At 42.2% G+C, this 15907-nt stretch overlaps 2 protein-coding genes across 7 annotated transcripts in view; both read right to left on the bottom strand.

The window, feature by feature from the left end:
- The window catches only part of GSDME (gasdermin E), a 142542-nt gene extending 133351 nt beyond the window's left edge, over nucleotides 1-9191 (bottom strand). The window contains exon 1 of the mRNA XM_089917603.1: nucleotides 9106-9191. The gene's annotated coding sequence lies outside the window, so the exon portion shown is untranslated. The remainder of the gene's footprint in view (nucleotides 1-9105) is intronic.
- The window catches only part of OSBPL3 (oxysterol binding protein like 3), a 205294-nt gene continuing 191516 nt past the window's right edge, over nucleotides 2130-15907 (bottom strand). For all 6 annotated transcript variants that reach the window (XM_022584900.3, XM_022584892.3, XM_089917599.1 and 3 more), the window contains 4 exons: nucleotides 14779-14923; nucleotides 10921-11047; nucleotides 9106-9228; nucleotides 2130-5885 (listed from right to left, as the gene is read on the bottom strand). In XM_022584900.3, coding sequence (XP_022440608.1) covers nucleotides 5789-5885; nucleotides 9106-9228; nucleotides 10921-11047; nucleotides 14779-14923 — 492 coding nt within the window. In that variant the 3' untranslated portion in view covers nucleotides 2130-5788. The remainder of the gene's footprint in view (nucleotides 5886-9105; nucleotides 9229-10920; nucleotides 11048-14778; nucleotides 14924-15907) is intronic.

The following is a 15907-nucleotide window of genomic DNA, read 5'->3' as shown; positions in this document are numbered from 1 at the left end:
GCCAGTTCCTAACAGGCCAAGGAAGGTACTGGTCCAGGACCTGGGGGTTGGGGACCCCTGTGTTATAAAGTACCCACGAGTGTCAAGGCCCCTAACTTTACATCTCAAATAAAGCACAAAAGCAATGAGTGAAATGTCATGAAAAGAAACACACAGTTCTTACCAACATGCCATTTTCTAAGTCCTAGAACAATCATGAAGTTAGAAAGTGGTGTGCCTGCTCTGTGGTGAGCAAATGCTGGTCAACAGACTGTGTGAGGCTGTCTGGGTCTGAACCACCCAGAGGAAATGTGTGTGTGTGTGTGTGTGTGTGTGTGTGTGTGTGTACCACCCACAGGAAGTGTGTGTGTGTATGTGTGTGTACCACCCAGAGGAAGTGTGTGTGTGTGTCTGTGTGTGTGTGTGTGTCTGTGTGTGTGTGTGTGTGTGTGAAACCCCCCAGGACATCAGCCAAATTTGAGAATTGCTGCTTAAGCTGACATGTTTTTTCCAGTCTGATACCTGTTTAAACTATGGCATTTAATAAAGAGAGGCTGCCCTTAACTCATTAAAAGTGTTACAACAACAGTAGTATCATGGAGAACCAGTTTTTAAAAAGCACAGTTAATCATAATTCATCCTTGGTAAAATAACTGGGAGCCAAAATAAATTCTATCCTCTAAAAAAAATTGGCCCTGAAGCCTATTTACTTACTGAAAATTCCTCTGACAGCTCAGACGTGAAGATGCCGGTGAATATAAGGTCCAGGTGCTTGTTTCTCTGTTGGCCCGGGGCCTCCTCCTGCACTTTGGGGCTTGTATCCACTTGAGTTCAGCCACCAGGGAGAATGGCGGCCAGAGGAGACCGAGGTTGGGAGACCTCTTCCTGACGCTCGACTGGATTTTCTGGCAGAGGCCGAACGTCCCTCCACTAGAGCTCCTGACCACCCTTCCCTCCTCCGAGCTCCAGCTCCTGCAGGGGCGGTTACAACTTCCAGCTGTTGCTGATATGCCTTAATCCCGCTAATAGCCCTGCAAGTAGCCCTTCATTTAAATCTCCTGAGCTATGGAGTTGGATTCGCTTTCCTGCAGGGACTCCAACTAATTAGTCCATAATAAGAAACTCCTGACTGGTGTCAGCTAGGACCATGATGTCCTGATTTGCTGGTCACTGATGGACATTATATTAGTGCAGGTATTCCATCAGTATGACTAGAAAATAATACGACTGAGTTCCTAAACTAAAGGCCGAAAACTTGTACCTTCAAATTTCATTGCTTCCTCAAAGTCAACACCTTAGGATGCTTTAATATCTATTCCAATCATGGCCGGCACGTTAAAATGGCCTGAGGTTGCCTTTTAAGGTTTCCTTTAGTGTTCGTATTATTTGGAATAATGTCAATCCTTCTTTGATGGCAGATTTGATACAGATCAACAGGCAATATCATATACATATATGGAAATTAGCAATAATTTCACGATGTTTATATGCAAATGTCACTAATTGCCCTCAAAATGTCTTTTATAGCTTGTTTTTCTTTTCTTTTAAGCTAGGATCCAATCAAGGTTCATGAATTGCTTTTGGTTGTCTCTTTAGCGCTTTGGGGGAGGCAGAGATGTGACCTTATGTGTGTAACTGAGATCCAGTGCGTGCGTAACACCATAAATATAGGAACTCACTCGAATGGGACTTCAGGGAAGGTTAAGTGTTTGGGGCATTGCTAAGGACACAAGTTGGGTGTGGGAGATGAGTCAGCCATTCGTAAGGGCCATTAAATCAGTGTGACTAGTCGGCATTTTCCTTTTTCATGTTAGGACACACAGAAAATAATATTTCCATAGCACGCTGGGTTGAACAGACAGGGCTTCTTTGGGGGCTGTCTGGGGATCTAGCTGCCTCAGGTCCTCTGTCCCAAAGGCTGGGGGACCTACATTTGCAGTACACCTTGGAAATGTTCAGACCAAAAGTATGGCAACTTTTGCCAAAGTTTCCAGGCTTCTTTATGTCCTGGGGTATTTTTTATTTCCAACCCCATCCCTTGAGCTAATCTTGTGTGTTTCTCCCTCAGCAAAGTCTCAGCTAGAGTCTTGCTCTGTCCGTTCAGCAGCCACATATGCCCATTAACCTGGAAACACAACGACAGGAGCGGCCTTTTTCCATGTTATTTATTCACAGTCAACTAGTTTCACGAGGGGGAAAAACAAATTAGTCAGAGCTTTTGGGGGACGCGTAAGGGGATGGGTGGAAGGCTGGTATTTTAAACAGAAAATAATCTTATAAATGGTTAGATGAAAGATTTACAAATATCCATTAAAAAAAATAGTATCCTCTGAGGGTAAGTGAGGAAGATAAAATCATCATGAATAAAATAAATTAACAACTCCTGATCATTGCATTCCTCAACACCAAAGTCTCTGAAAATGGTTTGCATTTCAGACTGCTGCAATTTGCAGACTTATGTGATATATATATATTTCCAACACAGAAAAGTAAAGACAAACACTAAGCAACAGATGAATACAATGTAGGGAAAATTGAGCACATGAAAATAGCTGTCATTTGGTAGCAAAAATAGAGGTATGCCGATGTTAATATCAAAATTAAAGACATTCAAATAAATGACGCCAATACATTGGAACTATTATTCCTAAGATCATGAGAACAACTGCTTATTGCTCCTACTCATAACTAAAAGCTCTGAGGAAATCCTGTGATAGCTGGAAGGCATAACTTACAGAGTATGCAGTAGACCTACGACAAGTTTCAACAGCCAAATAAAAACTGTATACTTTATCATTTTTCTCTTCGGGTTGACGCTGTTAATAGTAGGATAAGACCACTCATAAATCTAAGGAATACAGATGGATAGCGCTCGCAAAGCCCAAGCCAATGATTTACTGGAAGTAGTTAAAGGTAGAATGTGAGAAAAGCAGCAGCCCAAATGAAGCAAATATATATTTTTAAAAGTTGGTTTGTCTACTTTTCTCTCCCAGAGAACCTCACAGGAAGCACAGGAGGCCATGAGGGCTTTCTGGGCATTCTGTGAGGACCTGATACATAACGGACGGTTGTCCTAAAGTGAACTCCATGTGTTTAATTAGTACCAGAAGCAGCCTGGCTTCTGGGAGGTGCATGGCATGGAGGAGATGCACTGAGGCTTTGATTATTTAGTTTGACTCCAGGAAATACCAGCCTAGGCTTTGGGGCCTGGGGAGGGAGTGACCTGCTGCCAGGCTGCCCTGGAGACGGTGGCTCCTTCCTGAAGCGTGTCCCGCAGCTTCGGATAACTGGCAGGGGCAACAGGAACCCTGGAAGTGTAACGTGGCTGACTGTACAAGGCCCCATTTCCAAGAACAGCTGTGCAGTTCACCATACATTTGGGATGGGATGATAAGGAATGAAATGGAGGTTACAACATGTACCTCAAGTGATGCAGTGATTGGCATTATGCAATCGGGAGATTCAAAATCCAAAGTCAATTCTACCTCAATTCTTCCCAAACAATGCCATGTTTCTGTTTTCTTCATCCTAAGAATATAAAATGTCCTTGAGATACAAATTAGGTGAGAGGATGCTTTTGAGAATAGAGGCTGAAGGAAAAAAGAAGCCATTTCCCTCTCAAGGGAATTTGAGGATTATAATAGGATGCATCACCAAGCTGCTTAAATTTCAGAAAAGCCCTTTATAGATGTAGGTACTAATAGACTTTAAAATTTGCATACATATTCAAATTCAGCCCCCCTCCCATCTCAAATAAGATGACTACAAAGGTGATATTTGGTCCCTTGATCCTCGTGATTACAAAATGAAACATAAGATCAACTGAAATAACAGCATCAGGACAATTAAAGACTTTCCAAAGACTGCATGACAAAGCCACGTCCATTCAGGCTGCATGTTTTCTTTCTGTTTTTGTTTTGAGCCAGCCCCTGGAGTAGGCCTATAACAGTCAGTATTACTCAAGTTCTACATTTACCTTCACACTGTGAAAACTAGATTTGTTCTCCCCTGGAGTATCCTTAAAATCTACAGCCTGCTTCTTCCCGTCTGTGAGGAGAATTTAGATACATGCTTGAAAAGAAAAGAACAAAGCACATAACCAAAGAATGTGATTGGGTCAGTTAACTGCTTAGAAATGGAAATGATATTCGAACTGTGTTCATCTTGACGTCTTGATGCATGGAATGGATGAAAGCAATATTTAATGAGTCGTGTATTGTTTTAAAATGCTAGTCACTTGCAGATTCCAAAAGGCTACTGACCCACTTTAGATAACTCTCCATTTTGAAAGTGCAATACTCTCCAACTAGTTATTTGGTGTGACATTGAAAAATCATGCATTCTTTTTTCCATTATTTATTCTACTTTTCACTCGTAGCATTCTCTGAAATTATTTAAATATCTAAAAATGTTTTCTGGAGAAATCTTTTTACCACACCACTTTACTTGATATTACATAAAATCGTCATGGACTTTAGAGGAAAAGGCTTCAAACGTAGGCTTTGGTTTTAAAGTAATCTGGGCAGAAGTTAGAATTGCTTTGATCACACAATTCAACTACTGCACAAATTCTATTATAGTAATCGGAAATAACACATTTAAAAAGGCGACGTTTCTCCTTTCAGTAGTTATAGTCTGTATTATTCAAGACTGCTGCAAAACTCACAAAAGAGTGATATGAGTAAGAAGAAGTGTAGGAAAGCGATAAGACACTTAAAGCTTTACCAGGACATAACACAAAGGAAGAGCATCAATTCTCTACATTTGTCTATAAGGCAGGTGGTCAAACTTTTCATACAAGATCTAAAATATGGTGCTTATTGAGAGGTAGAAAATACCAAAACACTATTTAAGAAAAACATGTTGAATTATTTAAAACAATCAGTTACTTGGCTAAACTTTTGGAAAGTCAAACTGCCATGTTGAATGCACCTATGTTTTACACTAAATTGGGACATTCCATATTCAACAGAGATGTGGTCAAACAGCGGAGGAGGCTAGAGGTGGGGTGGGAAGCAGAAAACAGTTTCTTAACTTGTAATGGATTCAGCTCTCACTAAGGAGAAATTTCCTACTGTCCGCCTGGGATTTCATTTTGACATTTAATTAACAGGGGTTTCTCGGATTATCAACAATTTTTCTGAGTAACGGTACAATTTTGCACATAAGGCAATGAAACTATAGGGAGGGATGAGTTCGAATGCTTCCTCTTTGAGAAGCTGCCATATCCATCTTATATAAAAACAGACATCCCACTAATCGTATACCATTCCCCCAAGCACTAAAACGCAAATGCAAATATTCTTCAGACTCCAGTACCAGCAGAATTGTTCTGTGTGAGCAATTCAAAAGTTGTCTGAGGCAAAAAGATATCTGAGCTACCAAATTAAACCTGGGCAGCTTGCACACAGGTGAGTAACCCTTCGTATTCTTATTTCTTAACGCACCTGGGAAAGATGGATTTTTTTTTCCAACATAATTTTATAAGGCATAAATTTAATTGGAATTTTCCTAACCTTTGGAAAGTTAGTGTTAAAGCTTCTTTTTTAACCCACATGTTAACATTCAATCTTTCATTCTTATTAAATAGTTTATATATAAAAAGAAATATCAAGGTGTTCTACATTCATATAAACAGTTGTGATAACATTTGAAATTGTAAAGAAACGTACTGAAGAAAATATATACTTAAACACAACACCAAGCTAAGAAGCACAAGTGATCGTTCTAGGTAATGTTGTAGACACAGGTTTGTGGCTTCAGAAAGCAAACACGGGAGAAGCACAAAGATGTATCGCTCTTTCCTCTTTTACCACAAGACAGGATGGTCCAGTTTGGAAAAACCAAGATCTTTCCTAAGTTCCAAATAGGTGCCACTGCTCACCCAAGAGTCATCGCTGGATTTCCTGTGAAAGTGAAAGAATTTGCTGAAGGCTCGTGACAAGACTGTCATAGTCTCTGTCTCCTTTTCACCCCGTTCCTCCCCTGCCCGCCCTCTCCAGCTTATCACTGGCACCTGCACCCCTGTCCCTGTGGTCCAGTACTGGACCAGCGAGGGAGCAGGAAGCCTGGAAACCGTTTTGCTGCTTCTGACTTTGACTTCTCCAACTTAAGGCTGTGAGAAATGGGTACTTCTGAGAGAAGTGGGTGAGGGTAGAGTCTGTCGTACAGAAAACAGGGCTGGGACGACAGCTACCACCTGGGGTATGGCCACGTAAAAGTTACAAATCAATCACATTGTTCAAATCAAGTGATCAATTAACAGTAAAAAGGAAAGGAATTGGAAGGAACTGGAATCACAGCCTGGAGTGAACAGCCTTGGTTCACTATTATTCTATGCATAGATAATATATTACGTAGATCCAAATTCAAAAGGTACCAAAGAGTGGAGAGCTGAATGTTTTCTTCCTACTCCCAGCCTCCCAGTTCTCTGCAGAGACAATGATCTTTAGCAGCTTCACTCAGAGAAATTCCACGTGTGTGAGCGTGCACACATGCACACTCACACTTCACTCCTCTCCTATTTTTCATTCAAGGGTAGCCCTGGATGGTCTTCCACCCCTTGAGTTTTTTTGTTTTTTTGGGTTTTTTTTGCGGTATGCGGGCCTCTCACTGCTGTGGCCTCTCCCATTGTGGAGCACAGGCTCCGGATGCGCAGGCTCAGCGGCCATGGCTCACGGGCCCAGCCGCTCTGCGGCATGTGGGATCTTCCCGGACCGGGGCACGAACCTGTGTCCCCTGCATCGGCAGGTGGACTCTCAACCACTGCGCCACCAGGGAAGCCTTGAGTTTATATATATAACATATATATTAGAGATCCTTTTCCATTGTCACAATAAGGTCAGCAAACTACAGCCCAAGGGCCAAATCCAGCCTTCGGCCTATCTCTGTAATACCGTTTTACTGGAACACATCATGCCCATTCATTTAAGTACTGTCTATGGCTGCTTTCACATTGCACAGCAGGGTTGAGTCATTACTACTGAGGGCTCATGGCCTGCAAAGCTAACAATATTCACCATTTGCCCTTTGCAGGAAAAGTTTGGTGACTTTGGCAAAAAGGGCTTCCTTTTTTTCTTTTTAAACAGGTGCATGATAGTCCATTGTGGGGATGGACCACGATTTAACCAGTACCCTACTGGTGGGCACTGAGGATGTTGTTTTCAACCTCTAGCTATTATAAACAAAACATATGTTATTTTGTATGTGCAAGAGATTAGTTATATTAAAAATTCCTATAAACTGAACTTCCGTGCACTTGTAATGTTGACTGATATTGTCATATGCTTTAGAAACAAAAGTGAGGAGTGCCTATTTTTCCACATTCTCAGGATCATAGATTTTTATCACAATTGTTTTTCTATTCCAATAAAGGGATGTGTTTAAAAATAAATCAATCTGCATATCAGATACTTTACTATGAAACAAAGACGACTATCGCTGCCAGAGCTGTAGTTTCCACTTGAAATTTCCAGTGATGTTTTCGTGGCTCCTCAGTGAGTGTCAACGGAAATGTCCAAGTCCCCATGCTCCTCTGTCATCTCTGCCAGCGTCTAATTGGAACAGTTCCCGGACTGCTACTGCTGAACAATTCTCACCTTTTCTCATAGTTTTACTTGCCACATCTAATACTCTGATAATTTTACAGACAATGAAGAGGAAAAAGAACTGCAGCTGTGTTCAGTCCTTGCCCATTCCAGACATAATTCTTACACGGTTGCAGTGACAGCCCAGATAACATTTTATATTTTGTATTTACATGTTAGTTCATTTCCCACAGAGCTCCACAGACTGTGTGAAGTCATTTCTGAGGTTTTTACATCAGATCAAGTTGATAAATCTCCTTATCTAGCTCCTGAGACAGTTTGGTTATCCACAATTTTTAACGATCCTAAAAATACTGTAATGAACCTCTTTAACAGATATTACCAAAATCAACTGATCAGTCTGTTAGTCTATTCATTTACCTATCCCTTGCCTTTATAAAAAAAAAAAAAATTTAAGGTGTCTTATTTTTTAAATGTTTAAATGAAGTTATGAATATTCTGGGATAAAACTCTGGCCTACTGATCTTCAATCACTCATATTCTGAGTTTGTGAAATGATCAAAATCCACATCAACTTTAGGGGAAAGGATATAATACTTTGGGGATAAAACATAACTTGTTGCTATTTTGCTGTTTTGGAAATACAAAATTTTATTGATGCAGCTGATAGATTAGTTGCTAAATCCTCCTAAATGTGTTTCTGTTGCCCATTAAAAAATAATAACAACCAAAAAATCCCTGCAAACAACAACAAAATCCTGAAAAGAAGACTGGGGGGAACAGGTAGGGCAGGAGCTGGATGCTTTTCTACATGTGATTGTTCCATTGCTGATTTAAAAAAAAAATGAACAAACTAAAACCCCCTAAAATCATATCAAGCCCTGGCCTGTAGTCAAGAGAGCCAGGCCCCTGCCTGGGACATTCCACTGGGTCTCTCCACAGATCACCTATGTCCCCTGGGCCTTCGTTTCTTTGCAGTTAAAATAAGAGAAGGGGTGAAGGGCGGATGATCTCTGACGCCCCTTCTAAATCTTTCAGTCTGTTCTTAACGAGGCCCTCCTAGCAAGCTATTTTTAAAATAATACTAAATGTTCCAAATCCAAGCCCCAGTATATTGGAACTTCTGCAATTCAAGAATTAGATTACTTGGAAGTTCTAGTTTGGTGAAGAATGGGGTGATAGCTAATTATCTCCATCACTGTGTAGAATCTATCCATTTGGGGGACCAACCTTAGACATGGCTTGAATAAGCTGGCCTGGTACTGGGAGCTGGGTTTTGTTGGTCTCGTTGCTTCTCCCAGAAGCACTTACTGAGCACCTCTCTGCAAAGTCCCGGGAGAGCCCAGGGAGAGACCAAGGAATGTAAAAAAGGAGGGCTGCGTGGGGCAGCCTGGGGGCAGTGTCCCCACAAAGTCAGGCCTTCACAGAGGAGGGATGTCACCACTCTGAAGCAGGAAAAGGGCTGAGAACACTCTCTCGTGGGGAGGGGACACCCCAGTCTGTTCTCTTCACACCAGAAGCATCAGGCGTCACCAGTGCCTGCCAAAAATGACCCACACGACCCCAGCTGCACACATACCTGAAAAACCGTGGCTGGTGCTCCACCTTATTTTCTTCCAAGACCCGCCGCCTTTCTCTCTGCAGCTGTTCAATCCTCTGCTTTTGTATTTCGGCCTCTTCTAAGCTCCCTTCTTCTAGAAACCTGAGGCATTGAGGAAAAAGATAAAGGAATAGGAACACCAAGGAAATGTAACAATCATTAATATTAGAACTGCATGTGTACAAGACTGGATATTCAGAATACTCTCCTATAAATAAGCCCCCTCCTCAACCCTTAAAACATTATTTGGAGGTAATGAGGGACAGTATTGTGTTCTGAATTGGTGATACAGACATGGTTCAAAAAATTATATCTATGAAAAGGAATTTGGGGTAACATCTCCCTCTCTCATTCCTGTCTCCAGTTCTACCTGTTTCCTCCCCATCCCACCCACATTCACACCCCCCACCGCAGGTAATCCACCATTACCGGTTTCTTGTGCATCCTTCTAGAGCTTCCTGATTCGTATATAAACACACATTAATATATATTTTTACCCCTCCCTCCCTTTTAAGAACATAAACGGAAGCAGGTGACACATACTGTCCATAATTTGGTATCTTGTTTTGTTTTACTTTTTACTTAACCATATACCTTGGAGCTGATTCTTGGTAGTACACAGATCTTTTCACTTTTAATAGATATATAATATTCAATTGTGTGGATACACCTGCATTTATTTTAAACAATTTCCTATTGATAGACATTTGGGATGTTCCCAATTTTTTACATTAATTTTTAAAATTAATGCTGAAGGACTGTATATATCTGTCATTTTGCACATGTGTTAGTATATCTCTCAGGAGACAGTTCTAGAAGTGGAATTGCTGGCTTAAAGGGTGAGTTTGTAATATATCTATTACCAAACTGCCCTTTATGGGGATTACAGCAATTTACATTTCCACCAGCAATGTTACTGAAGTGCCTCTTCCCCGTGGCCTCAGAGTGCATCAAACTTTTGAGTCTTTGCCATCTGATAGGTAAAGAAATGGTATGACAGCGTGGTTTTAAAATTTTGTGGGTTTTTTTGAGTAAGACTGAGCATCTCTTCATATGTTTAAGGGCTACCTGCATTTCCTATTTTGTGAACTGTTCATTTCCCTATGTCTATTTTTTTTTTAATGGATTGATCTTGATTTCTAGACCCAATTCATGAAGTGAGCTGCAAGTATAGATTTCTCAGTCGTTAATCTTTTGACTCTGGGTATACATTTTATTTACTTTACCATGAAGAAGCGTGCTGGGTTTTTTAAAAATAAAGTCAAATTTTATCAATTTTGTTTTATTTTTTGCCTTCTTGGTTTTGAGTCTTAATTAGAAAGGCCTTAGGAGAGAGATTCTTCTTTCTGTTTTACAGAGTTGGAAACTGAGGCTGAGAAAGGTTAAAAGACTTAGCGTATGCGACACAGCTTGTCAGCAGCAAACCTAGGATCAGAAGTTAGATTTCAGTGCACCAAAGTAAGTTAAATTCGAGGGGTGGGGAGCTGGATGCTTTTACTCTTTCAAATACAGAGTAACTTTTTCTTATTGCTGTATGCAGTGAAACTCTTTAAAAAAAGACTTTTTTTTTCCCAATAGAAATGGGGTTCTACTGGTGAATAAAGGTCATGCCACACACAGATCTAAGCTGGGCTCTGTTCCTTCCACAAGATGGCTTAAAGTCTCCCTAGACCTCTGCTCTTGATGACAGAATCTCTCTCTCTTAGGCTCCTTTGGTGGCCTGGGAGATGTTACCAAGACTTTTCACAAAGAGTTTCACATCTCTGGAGATAAAGATCTGAAAAAAATCCTTACCTTTGGTCTGGCCTGAATCGAGTGTCAGTAGGTGGTAATAAAGACTTTAACAATGGATCCATTTCGTTTAATTCCAGTGCAAACTGTGTGAAGCCATAATATTGCTCATAGCCTTTTGGCATGGGATCTAAAAGAAAAAGAAATCATTCATCACTGACTTGCATTGCATTCACATCACATCTTAATTCCTTCACCTTTTTCATCTCAGACCAGCTACAATTTTTCTCTCTCGGCTCTAAACTCTTCCATTTCTATTAAAATATTCTGGCTCACAGAGAGGTGCTGAATTTTTCTCTATAAATTTTCTTCTCTATAAGCTTCCTGCTACCTACAAGCATAAGGCCTTCTTTGTGTGGTCCTATAGCAAATTTATTAAATACCAAGAAGTTTCTATAGAATTTAAGTTATAAAAATAATTTGTTACTAAAATAAACATGTTAAAAAGAACTCTAGGTCCACTTTTCCTGACTAACAAGACTTTCACTCTAGAGAATCGTTTTTCATTTAATAGATGTCAAATTCTCCTGAAACTCTGTTTAGTACCTAGAATAGTGTTGGACCCATACCAAGAGGTCAATAAATATTATTATTATTATTTTTTTTTCTTTTGCTGTACGCGGGCCTCTCACTGCCGCAGAGCACAGGCTCCGGACGCACAGGCCCAGCGGCCACGGCTCACGGGCCCAGCCGCTCCTCGGCACGCGGGATCCTCCCAGACCGCGGCACGAACCCGCGCCCCCCGCGTCGGCAGGCGGACTCCCAACCACTGCACCACCAGGGAAGCCCAATAAATTTTATTCTTTACTTCCAGTCCTGCTCTTCTTTTTACCAATGCTTGGCCCCTCCAAATCTTACATATTTTAATTTTAAACCACCTCAGCAGAAGCCAGGAATAGAGATGGGATTATAATGGCAGAAACACTGCCAGCTGGAACCAAAGGGGACAGAGAAAACGGGACTGAATGAAGCAAGGCTGCTGGACTACTGTTATTTTACAGATGGAACCAGAGAGCTACGCAGCTGCAAACATGCATTGCCTTCAAGAAAAGGGAGGAATGACTCTGAAGGTGATTCAGAGATCATTGGGCTGCCACTCCCACCACAGGCCCAGACTACACAGATTCAGGGGGCAAGGCTGCCACTACCTCTCAAATGGCAGGGCCGCTGTGCAGCTTCAACATGCCCGGTTGCCACCACCCAGAGCCTTGGGGGGCTTGGGAGCCAGGCAAAGTCCCAGTGGGCCCAGAGGGTGGGGCATCGAGCCAATGAGGATGATCTCCAGTTTTTAGATCAACAGCATTTGCCGTGCTAGGTCTTGGACTCACTTAGGACCTGTCATCCCTTTCTTCTTTCCTCTTTCTCCCTTTGGAATGGGAACGTCTATCCTATGCCCATCCCACCACTGTGTTTTGGAAGCACATTTTGGTTTCACAGGCTCACAGCTGGAGAGGATGAATCATACCTCAAATCTCACCCATACCTGATTTAGATGATATTTGGATGAGACTTTGGACTTTAGAGTTGATGCAGGAATGAGTCAAGACTTCTGGGGCTGCCGGGGTGGAATACACACATTTTGCACGTAAGAAGGACATGATTTTGGGAGGCCAGGGGCGGAATGTTATGGACTGGATGTTTATGTTCTCTCAAAATTCATATGTTAAAGCCCCACCCCCAGAGTGCTGTCTTTGGGGATGAGGCCTCTGGAGTAACAAAGGTTAAATGGGGTCAGAAGGGTGGGCCCTGATCCGGCAGCCAAGCCACGAAGAAGACTCCCACCAGAATCCGAATTTGCCAGCACCCAGCCTCCAGAACTGTGAGCAAATGAATTTCCGCTGTTTAAGCCACCCAGTCTGTGGTGTTTGTTACAGCAGCCCAAGCAGATTAATGCAGACGTATTGCCCTAACTTTAATTAATTGTTAACTTTAATTTAATTGTTAGGTGCATAGCACATATCCTAATGCTTTAAGTCATTATGAAGGTTTGACTTCCTTCCCCCTTTTCCCCCCAGCTGCTTCAAACACTTAGCATCACTTTACACTCCCTAGGGGATGAATACAACTAAAAGTCAAGCTAAAAATACCCAAATTTACGTATTGGATAAATCAAATGTAGACTAATCCAATCCACTCGTAGCCTTGGCTCTAGCTGTCCACATATACAAATGCTTTCCACGAACTTTTCTGAAGACCCATTTTCTGAAGCTTCAGAAGTCCACTTTGTCTAATTCTAATTCTCTGTGGATCCTAAGCATAAAAATAATAGCAAACTTCCTACTATGCCTTCAAAAATCCATCCCAGTCTCCCAATCACCAGAGTGGAGACAGTGGTTTTTCTTGCAGACAGGCCAAGGATGCTCATAGCCAAGGCAGAGACATAAAGTCAATGAATAACAACAACAGCAACTAGAATAACAGCTTACACACTGTCGTCAAGGTACTACTTTAACACCCAGAGCCCATGGTAGCTCTCATCTGTGATACATTCTTTTTTTTTTTTTTTTTTTGTGGTACGCGGGCCTCCCACTGTTGTGGCCTCTCCCGTTGCGGAGCACGGGCTCCGGACGCGCAGACTCAGCGGCCATGGCTCACGGGCCCAGTCGCTCCGCGGCATGTGGGATTTTCCCAGACCGGGGCACGAACCCGTGTCCCCTGCATCGGCAGGCGGACTCTCAATCACTGCGCCACCAGGGAAGCCCTGTGATACATTCTTTAAGCTAAGGAGAGCAAGTGTCTCATTCATAAAATGCCATGCGTGCCTCTGAACCTCTGAAGCTAGGAAGGCGGCCATGGTGCAAGTCATTCTAGCTTCGTGGCAACCTCTGCGACGGTGGAAGATGTGGCTGCTACCCGTTGAAAGAGACATTGTTGCTTGCCCACTCCACAGTCATCTCCCTTTCTTACTTGCTAATGGCAAACTCATCTGTTTGGGTGTCACTGTACACTCCCTAGGGGATGAATCTAAACTCATCTGAATCTCTCCTGCCGACCCAGTTGCCCAGGATTGGTTAAGGGATGGGTTTGGACCCACTTCAGGTTGATGAGATATGAAGACACATTTGCTGCAGGATCCTAGGAAATATTTCATTCCTGAGAAAAGACAGTTACAACTGAAGAAAGCTCTTCTGTCCTCCCTTCTCCCCTGCTTAGTGAGCTGTCACAGGGGGGATACGATATTGAACCGAGGCAACCATTTTGCATCCATGGGAAGAAACATCACCGCCAAGTTGGAAGTGGCAGATGGGCCCTCAATGACCTGTGTTCTTGACACAGGTAACCTGCCTGTGTAACAACCCTGGGGCCACCCCCTGCCATTTATTGTTAAGTGCATAGCACATATCCTAATGCTTTAAGCCATTATGAAGGTTTGACTTCCTTCCCCCTTTTCCCCTCAGCTGCTTCAAGCACTTAGCATCCTTCTAGAATTACAGGAGAGACTAGAGTGGCTTATGGTATTGGGAGAGTCTAGGGACCCCTAACTCTTGTAGGTCATTCTACAATTTTCCCTTTATCTTTACTCTAGAATGACTTCTTGTACCTCATTGATATTCCTTCATAGTGCCCAGTGTAGGTGAAGGAATGATGTGTGTTGACTGGAAGACACAGTGACCACGGATTAGCAATGTCTTTGTTCTGGGATTAAGAACCCAGGACCTATCAACCCAACAGAGGTATTGTTAAGCTTGAGGATGAGTCTGAGATATAACTAGGTGAATGAAAGATGGACCAGTAGCTCCAACATAGTTCAAAGCAGGCAGAGGCTAGATACACCGAATGGACACTAACGCCCACCCACGTGCGGTTCCTCTGGCCACGTCCCGCCTCCTTTTGCTTGGGGCTGATTAACCAGATACTAACTCGCTCTCCAGATACAAGTGGACGAGGAAGAACCACCGCAGTAGATGCTCTCATGCCATTTCCCAAATAGCCGATGCACTGCTTTTCCACTCCTGTCAAATACTGTACCTTCAATCTCATGGGCATTAGTGCTCCAGTATTTTGCCTAGAAGTCAAATGAGAGGCATCTGTTTAGTGTTTTGGGGTCAATTTATTACAGATATTAAGAGAAAACAAAAGAGGAGAGAAAAAGTACCATAAGAATGACTCTATGCTACATAGGGTTTGCTGGTTCTGTTTTTCTTTTTAATCATACTTTTAATTATTTAATGAAAAGTAAAAAGCTAGCACTTTATTTACAGTTTGTAACTCAACCACCAACATTTGTGTAAGACACAATTTTTTACACAGTAGAAAGGAAAGGCTCAGTTCTCACACATACACCAAGCAGGGGCTGGCCCTTAGCACCCCCTCCGGAACAGCTATTTCCTGGCTGTCACTGTGGCTCTGACTATTGCAGTTTAAAAGAAATGTAACTCATGTAATTTTTTCTCTGAAGGAACTAGACAATCCTTTGTAAACCAATGAATTTTTTTAACCAAGTTTGTAAAGCAATCAATTTTCAGTTCCTCCTATTAGTTTCCCCCACCTCCCCCAAACCAGATCTGTTCACCTAACTTATAGGAACCTTATACAACCCGTATTCCCACTACGAATTGGTCCTGGTCTGAGACCAGCTCATCTTGGCTCAGCCTTGTGCGTTTTACATATACAGTACCACACCGCAGCCAGCAGAGGGAGCTCTAACTCCCTAGTGTCGATTTTTAAACTTCTCCCAATTACAAGGCTGCCCTAAAAATCTCTGCAAAAGACCAGAAGGCATTACTCCATAAATCAAAAAATCCTACTACTATTTTCAGCCAAAACAGAATCCACATTTGGAAACCAATAAAGTTGAGTGACATTTCCAGGCCATATCTGGTAGACTGGCTTCCCCATTCCAACCAAGTCTGTGGTAAAAATGGGAGGAAGGGCAGACTACAGCAGCGCCCCAGAGCTGAATCAGAAAGGTAACAGTGAGTTCTCTAGTCATGTAAAGACGGGGGACAGGGAAACAAACACTGTCCAGGCTCTTCAGTTTATTCTAAAG

The sequence above is a fragment of the Delphinapterus leucas genome, chromosome 9 (genome assembly GCF_059928025.1).
Source record: "Delphinapterus leucas isolate spDelLeu-1000000601 "Yukka" chromosome 9, BTC_Dleu_Yukka2, whole genome shotgun sequence".
NCBI classification, from domain to species: domain Eukaryota; kingdom Metazoa; phylum Chordata; class Mammalia; order Artiodactyla; family Monodontidae; genus Delphinapterus; species Delphinapterus leucas.
Note: the sequence above shows the minus strand (reverse complement) of the source record. Positions and strands in the feature narration are given on the sequence as shown.